The sequence below is a fragment of the Oncorhynchus masou genome, chromosome 12 (genome assembly GCF_036934945.1).
Source record: "Oncorhynchus masou masou isolate Uvic2021 chromosome 12, UVic_Omas_1.1, whole genome shotgun sequence".
NCBI classification, from domain to species: Eukaryota; Metazoa; Chordata; class Actinopteri; order Salmoniformes; family Salmonidae; genus Oncorhynchus; species Oncorhynchus masou.
In genome coordinates this window covers 11,165,212-11,173,869 of record NC_088223.1, presented here as the reverse complement: position 1 = coordinate 11,173,869, position 8,658 = coordinate 11,165,212, and the positions used below count along the sequence as shown (strand labels likewise).

Genomic DNA, 8,658 nt, shown 5'->3' with positions numbered 1-8,658 from the left:
TGCCAAGCTTTGATTATTTCAATCAGCTGTGTAGTGCTCGGGCAAAATCCAAAACATGCACCCAGGGGTCGCCCCCAGGAAAAGTTTGGGGGAAACCAAGTCAAATTTTATTTGTCACATACACATGGTTAGCAGATGTTAATGCGAGTGTAACGAAAATACTTGTTCTTCTAGTTCCGACAATGCAGTAATAACCAACGAGTAATCTAACCTAACAATTTCACAACAACTACCGTATACACACAAATGTAAAGGGATAAAGAATATGTACATAAAGATACATGACTGAGTGATGGTACAGAACGGCATAGGCAAGATGCAGTAGATGGTATCGAGCACAGTATATACATATGAGATGAGTTATGTAGGATATGTAAACATTATATAAAGTGGCATTGTTTAAAGTGGCTAGTGATACATTTTTTACATACATTTTTCCATTATTAAAGTGGCTGGAGTTGAGTCAGTATGTTGGCAGCAGCCACTCAATGTTAGTGGCAGCTGTTTAACAGTCTGATGGCCTTGAGATAGAAGCTGTTTTTCAGTCTCTCGGTCCCAGCTTTGATGCACCTGTACTGACCTCGCCTTCTGGATGATAGCGGGGTGAACAGGCAGTGGCTCGGGTGGTTGTTGTCCTTGATGATCTTTATGGCCTTCCTGTGACATCGGATGGTGTAGGTGTCCTGGAGGGCAGGTAGTTTGCCCCCGGTGATGCGTTGTGCAGACCTCACTACCCTCTGGAGAGCCTTACGGTTGTGGGCGGAGCAGTTGCCGTACCAGGCGGTGATACAGCCCGACAGGATGCTCTCGATTGTGCATCTGTAGAAGTTTGTGAGTGCTTTTGGTGACAAGCCAAATTTCTCCAGCCTCCTGAGGTTGAAGAGGTGCTGCTGCACCTTCTTCACGATGCTGTCTGTGTGGGTGGACCAATTCAGTTTGTCTGTGATGTGTACGCCGAGGAACTTAAAACTTACTACCCTCTCCATTACTGTCCTGTCGATGTGGATAGGGGGGGTGCTCCCTCTGCTGTTTCCTGAAGTCCACGATCATCTCCTTTGTTTTGTTGACGTTGAGTGTGAGGTTATTGTCCTGACACCACTCTCCGAGGGCCCTCACCTCCTCCCTGTAGGCCGTCTCGTCGTTGTTGGTAATCAAGCCTACCACTGTAGTGTCGTCCGCAAACTTGATTGAGTTGGAGGCGAGCGTGGCCACACAGTCGTGGGTGAACAGGGAGTACAGGAGAGGGCTCAGAATGCACCCTTGTGGGGCCCCAGTGTTGAGGATCAGTGGGGTGGAGATGTTGTTACCTACCCTCACCACCTGGGGGCGGCCCGTCAGGAAGTCCAGTACCCAGTTGCACAGGGCGGGGTCGAGACCCAGGGTCTCGAGCTTAATGACGAGTTTGGAGTGTACTATGGTGTTAAATGCTGAGCTGTAGTCGAACAGCATTCTCACAGGTATTCCTCTTGTCCAGATGGGTTAGGGCCGTGTGCAGTGTGGTTGCGATTGCGTCGCCTGTGGACCTATTGGGGCGGTAAGCAAATTGGAGTGGGTCTAGGGTGTCAGGTAGGGTGGAGGTGATATGGTCCTTGACTCGTCTCTCAAAGCACTTCATGATGACGGAAGTGAGTGCTACGGGGCGGTAGTCGTTTAGCTCAGTTTACCTTAGCTTTCTTGGGAACCGGAACAATGATGGCCCTCTTAAAGCATGTGGGAACAGCAGACTGGGATAGGAATTGATTATGTCCGTAAACACACCAGCCAGCTGGTCTGCGCTCTGGGGACGCCGCCTTGCGATGGCACGTTTTACTCACGTCGGCTGCAGTGAAGGAGAGTCCGCAGGTTGTGGGCCGTGTCAGCCTCTCCCAGGCTTGTCCTCAAAGCGAGCAAAGAAGTTGTTTACTCTATCTGGGAGCAAGACATCCTATGGGCAAAAGAGCTGATCTGATTGGTCAAAAGGCCAATTGGAGGGGGAAAAAACACTAACAATTCCAGACTTAAGGCTACTTTATATTAGGGTAAAGGGAATCTGAAAATACTAATTGTGGTGTTTTCTAATAGGCCTATTTTAAATTGGTCATTTGTACAACTATTTGGTAAATATTTAACCCAACCATTATATCAAAAGACACTCCTGTAGACAATCTGTTGATTGATCAGATTTGTGTTTCAATAGAAAGTGTCCTCTGCCTCCTGTCCTTCCTTTGCTAAACTGTTCTGTGTTCAAAGGACAGGTGACACAAAATGGCTGGAGAGGGGGAGGTCTCATGGGAATGTACCCTCACAAGCCTAATACTAATAGGCTAATGTCAGTCCACCTCAATATGATGGAATGGGAAAAGAGATCCGTCTGGGTCATCATTCAAAGGTAGAGTATAGGCAACACACCTTCCTTCATTGGGCAAATTAAAATTGTTGAACGTTTAAAAAAAAGTGGTATAGGCTACTAAACGGCGACCCAGTTTTGACTAGAATTAGTTTATATGTTGGTGTGAAAGTCCTCTGACTCGGGTTATTATTGTTCTGTTGGAAAACGGGACCTGTAGCCGGATGGTCTGGGGGTCTTGGGGACACCCGAGACCCGGTGAACATAGACACGCCCCCTATAACCGCCTGGCGCTGCGTCCAATGTCCCCTGCAGTGTGGTATGGTGCCCTACTTCCGCCCCGGTTGGGGTTTCGTTGGGAGGTGTGTGTGTCAGGGGTGGTGATGGAACAGCCTGAGGGTGCCTATTCGGGGCTGCAGGGGGCACCCTCGCCTCGCCCACCAGAGGAGACCACCCCCCCCCCCCCCCAACACATATACACACACACAACCTCCTGCCATACTGACTCTCCCAGGCTCGTCCCTAGTTACCACAGCAACAAAGTCATGAACTCCGCCTATTTCTACAGTTACTCTTAAATGGGTTATTTTAAACATCACCACACTGCGAACCTTATGCCGATCCCTAGCCTTAAATTAAGTCCAAAAAGTAAATTGTTGTTTTCATGTAGTTTTACGATATTGACCGTTTAAACTTTGTGGCTGGGGTAACTATAGTGAAAACCCTCTCCCAGGCCGACGCGCGTAGCCAAACGGAACATCAGAGAGCATAGGGCTGGCGTCTCCTGGTAGTATATCTATCAGGTCTCGAGCACATAAAGTCCAAAAGAGAGGGACTAAAGGAAATAAAGACAATAGGGGCTCCCCTGCAGGAAGAAGGAATCTCCCATCGTTTTAAACCTGGTTCCATTACCAGAGAGGACACACGCGGGTTTAGCGTTTTACCGAGACGGATTAATAAAACGCCAGACGGATGTTCGCGAGGAGGGGTGGTCCGCTCTGAAGTTGGAGACTACTGCCTACCGAATACGGAGAGAGGAGAGAAGCGCTTTTGTTTTCCCCGTGAAGGCTTGCGCCGCCCGGCCACAGCATGAAGCTGCCGCCTTGTTTCGTGGCGCTCATCGCGGCGCTGCTCGTTCACTCCGCGCTGGTAAGGGCACGAGACTGCCGGGTCCTTTGTGTATTCTATTGAAGTATTGTTCCATTTCTACCGATGAATCACTTCGATGGACTGGGAAAATCGGAATCGAGGTTTCCATAGCTTAGGGTATTGATAGGCTATGACTTTGACATGTGTGTTGCTCGTGGTTAATAAGGTAGCATTCTGTGTGTGTGTGTGTGTATGTGTGTGTGTGTTGCTCGGTGGTCTGTGGGGGCATAGTGGTCGGTAGTAAATCTTGGACTCGACCCATATTTGGTCGCGAGCCGCCCGTGACTCCCGTGTCTCTCCCGGGTCTTTGTGTCTCAGACACTGGGGGTCCGTTCTGATCGAGGTTATTATGGGCTTTGAACTGCTCTTGTGGCGTCTGCTTCGCTAACTCCCATCCATCCCCCGGTAATTCAGCTCGAGCCCTTTTAGGCTCCTGCGGTAGGGTTTCGATTGGTTGCCCTGTGTATATGTACGGGTGTGGGTGTCTCTCAGATACTGAGGTGAGGGCCGGCCTGGAGTAAACGGGGGCCCGTCCGTTGAGGATGGGTGAGAGACCCCGGGGCTTCTCCGGTAACCGGGGGGTGTGAAGAAGGGGTGGGGCAGGGGAAACGCCATGCGGTGCGCGATGGATGGGAATGATGTCATCGGGAATCGCTACGAAGCGAACTGTTAGGAATGCTTGAGTCTCCTGGAACCGACCGGGGCTCCAGCACCCCTCACCAGCTCCGTGCTAATTTATCCTCCATACCAGAAGAGATCGTTGTGGTCTTAGTAGGAGAGCACAAGTCGTCATATAGCCCACAGTCCATCTTGGGTGCAAAGTGCTATTGTCTTAAAATGGTAAAACACACAATTGCCTAAAAAATATAATTATGTAGCTCAACCTCCTATTCTCTATGTGGTCAGATCTGCTGGAGTATAGAGGTCACACACAGCAAAGGTTTCTAGATCGAATCCCCGAGCTGACAAGGTAAACATCTGTCTTTCTGCCCCTGAACAAGGCAGTTAACCCACTGTTCCTAGGCCTTCATTGAAAATGAGAATTTGTTCTGAATTGACCTTCCTCATTAAATAAAGGTAAAATAAAAACACAATGTTTAACTTTGTTGTTTTGAGAAGGAGAGAGGATGCAATTGAGATTCTCCAACAGGCACATACTGGGTCAGTTGGTGCTGTTGGCTGCCAAAGCTCTGCCTCCCTCTAATCTGACCCTGATGAGACACACACACACACACACACACACACACACACACACAGAGCCATAGAAAACCGCACAGATGGAGGCAGGTGTGTCTCATGCTGGCACAGGTAACATCACACACACATCAGTGGTCTCCGGAATGCTCAGTAACCTCAGACAGCCCTGGGGAGACTGACATACACACTTCAAAAGGCACTCACACACAGATTGGCATACTTGGCATACAGATCTTTTGCTGCCTCCAGTGACTGACGGGTCGTGTGTGTGTGTGTGTGTGTGTCCTGGTTCAATCCTCAGTGCATGGTCTGCGTTGGTATTTATTTCCTATGATATGAGTCTGTGATTTCACTTCCTGCCGTGTAAGTTTAGATGAAGCCAGATTTTCCCACATACATCTGCTGCATCCCACAGAGACTCTGTGTGTGTGTGTGTGTGTGTGTGTGTGTGTGTGTGTGTGTGTGCGCCTATCTATTCGTACCAGGGTTTTAGATGAAGACTGATTTTCCCACAGAGTCTGTGTGTGTGTGTGTGTCTGCCAGGGTTTGTGTGCTAGCTTTTTTGTGGCGTGTATGAAACGAGAGAGCACTTTTATGGTGTGTGTGTGAGAGAGAGAGAGAGAGAGAGAGAGAGAGAGAGAGAAGTTGGGTGTTTTTGAGGATCATGTTTGGTTCGGGGAATGAATCAGTTTCTTGTGCCTGAAATAGTAGACAAAGCCCCCCATAGAGAGCAAAGGAGGGAGGAGAAAATAGTGAGAGAGAGAGGGGGAGGGAGAGAGAGAGAGAGAGAGAGACAGAGAGAGAGACAGAGAAAGAGAGGGGGATAGAGAGGGAGGGATAGAGAGAGGGAGAGAGAGAGAGAGAGAGGGGGGATAGAGAGAGAGAGGGGGGGATAGAGAGAGTGTGTGGAATGTCAGAGGCAATTTGACACAGGAAGTGGGTCCCTCTCACTCTTTTAAGGGCAGTCTCTCTATTGCAATTCAATTTCAATTCATTTTAAGGGGCTTCATTGGCATGGGAAACATATGCTAACATTGCCAAAGCAAGTGAAGTAGATAATAAACAATAAAAAATTAACAGTAAACATTACACTCACAGAAGTTCAAAAAGAATAAAGACATTTCAAATGTCATTATGTCCATATACAGTGTTGTAATGATGTGCAAATAGTTAAAGTACAGAAGGGAAAATAAACATAAAAATGGGTTGTATTTACAATGGTGTTTGTTCTTCACTGGTTGCCCTTTTCTTGTGGCAACAGGTCACAAATCTTGCTGCTGTGATATCTGTCTCTCTCTGTCTCTGTGTCTCTCCTCTCAATTCAATTAAATTCAAAGAGTTTTATTGGTATGGAAAACATATGTTGACATTGCCAAAGCAAGTGAAGTAGATAATAAACATAAGTGAAATAAACAATAAAAAATGAACAGGGCTGGGATTTCCCCCCGTCACTGCACTATGTAGCCTAGTATAGATTGTTCAGGGTTGGAGTCAGTTCCACTGCAGTAATAGGAAATTAAACATCTCTCAGTTCATATTTGGAGCTCTGTTGTACCATACAGTAGGTATATATGGAGGTCTGTATGTACAGTGCATTCATACTTTTTGACATTTTCTACATTACAGCCTTAATCTAAAATGGATTTTATAAATACATCATCAATCTATACACAATTACTCCATAATGACATCACAATACCCCACAATGACATCACAATGCCCCATAATGACATAGCAAAAAACAGATTCAATTTTTTTCTCTCCAATGTATTAAAGATAAAGTATTCAGACCCTTTACTCAGTACTTTGGCAGAGATTACAGCCTTGATTCTTCTTTGGTATGACGCTACTTCCTTGGCACACCTGTATCTCGACTTCGGTGATGTCATCTATAAAATAGCCTCCAACATTCTACTCAGCAAATTGGATGCAGTCTATCACAGTGCCATCCGTTTTGTCACCAAAGCCCCGTACACTACCCACCATTGCGACCTGTACACTCTCATTGGTTGGCCCTCGCTTCAAACTCGTCGCCAAATCCACTGGCTACAGGTTATCTACAAGTCTCTGCTAGGTAAAGACCCGCCTTATCTCAGCTCACCGGTCACCATAGCACCCACTCATAGCACGCGCTCCAGCAGATATACAGTGCCTTGCGAAAGTATTCGGCCCCCTTGAACTTTGCGACCTTTTGCCACATTTCAGGCTTCAAACATAAATATATAAAACTGTATTTTTTTGTGAAGAATCAACAACAAGTGGGACACAATCATGAAGTGGAACAACATTTATTGAATATTTCAAACTTTCTTAACAAATCAAAAACTGAAAAATTGGGTGTGCAAAATTATTCAGCCCCTTTACTTTCAGTGCAGCAAAATCTCTCCAGAAGTTCAGTGAGGATCTCTGAATGATCCAATGTTGACCTAAATGACTAATGATGATAAATACAATCCACCTGTGTGTAATCAAGTCTCCGTATAAATGCACCTGCACTGTGATAGTCTCAGAGGTCCGTTAAAAGCGCAGAGCATCATGAAGAACAAGGAACACACCAGGCAGGTCCGAGATACTGTTGTGAAGAAGTTTAAAGCCGGATTTGGATACAAAAAGATTTCCCAAGCTTTAAACATCCCAAGGAGCACTGTGCAAGCGATAATATTGAAATGGAAGGAGTATCAGACCACTGCAAATCTAAAAAGACCTGGCCGTCCCTCTAAACTTTCAGCTCATACAAGGAGAAGACTGATGCAGCCAAGAGGCCCATGATCACTCTGGATGAACTGGAGAGATCTACAGCTGAGGTGGGAGACTCTGTCCATAGGACAACAATCAGTCGTATATTGCACAAATCTGGCCTTTATGGAAGAGTGGCAAGAAGAAAGCCATTTCTTAAAGATATCCATAAAAAGTGTAATTTAAAGTTTGCCACAAGCCACCTGGGAGACACACCAAACATGTGGAAGAAGGTGCTCTGGTCAGATGAAACCAAAATTGAACCTTTTGGCAACAATGCAAAACGTTATGTTTGGCGTAAAAGCAACACAGCTCATCACCCCGAACACACCATACCCACTGTCAAACATGGTGGTGGCAGCATCATGGTTTGGGCCTGCTTTTCTTCAGCAGGGACAGGGAAGATGGTTAAAATTGATGGGAAGATGGATGGAGCCAAATACAGGACCATTCTGTAAGAAAACCTGATGGAGTCTGCAAAAGACCTGAGACTGGGACGGAGATTTGTCTTCCAACAAGACAATGATCCAAAACATAAAGCAAAATCTACAATGGAATGGTTCAAAAATAAATATATCCAGGTGTTAGAATGGCCAAGTCAAAGTCCAGACCTGAATCCAATCGAGAATCTGTGGAAAGAACTGAAAACTGCTGTTCACAAATGCTCTCCATCCAACCTCACTGAGCTCGAGCTGTTTTGCAAGGAGGAATGGGAAAACATTTCAGTCTCTCGATGTGCAAAACTGATAGAGACATACCCCAAGCGACTTACAGCTGTAATCGCAGCAAAAGGTGGCGCTACAAAGTATTAACTTAAGGGGGCTGAATAATTTTGCACGCCCAATTTTTCAGTTTTTGATTTGTTAAAAAAGTTTGAAATATCCAATAAATGTCGTTCCACTTCATGATTGTGTCCCACTTGTTGTTGATTCTTCACAAAAAATACAGTTTTATATCTTTATGTTTGAAGCCTTAAATGTGGCAAAAGGTTGCAAAGTTCAAGGGGGCCGAATACTTTCGCAAGGCACTGTACCTCACTGGTCACGACCAAAGCCAACTCTTCCTTTGGCCGCCTTTCTTTCCAGTTCTCTGCTGCCAATGACTGAAACAAACTGCAAAAATCTCTGAAGCTGGAGACTCATATCTCCCTCACTAGCTTTAAGCGCCAGCTGTCAGAGCAGCTCACAGATCACTGCACCTGTACATAGCCCATCTGTAAACAGCCCATCGAACTACCTACATCATCCCTA

General features: G+C 46.2%; 1 protein-coding gene across 1 annotated transcript in view; it reads left to right on the top strand.

Annotated features, from left to right (window-relative positions):
* The first annotated feature begins 2,903 nt into the window (after positions 1-2,903).
* The window catches only part of LOC135549538 (zinc finger CCCH domain-containing protein 13-like), a 76,998-nt gene continuing 71,243 nt past the window's right edge, over positions 2,904-8,658 (top strand). Inside the window, exon 1 of the mRNA XM_064979566.1 lies at positions 2,904-3,475. Coding sequence (XP_064835638.1) covers positions 3,416-3,475 — 60 coding nt within the window. The 5' untranslated portion in view covers positions 2,904-3,415. The remainder of the gene's footprint in view (positions 3,476-8,658) is intronic.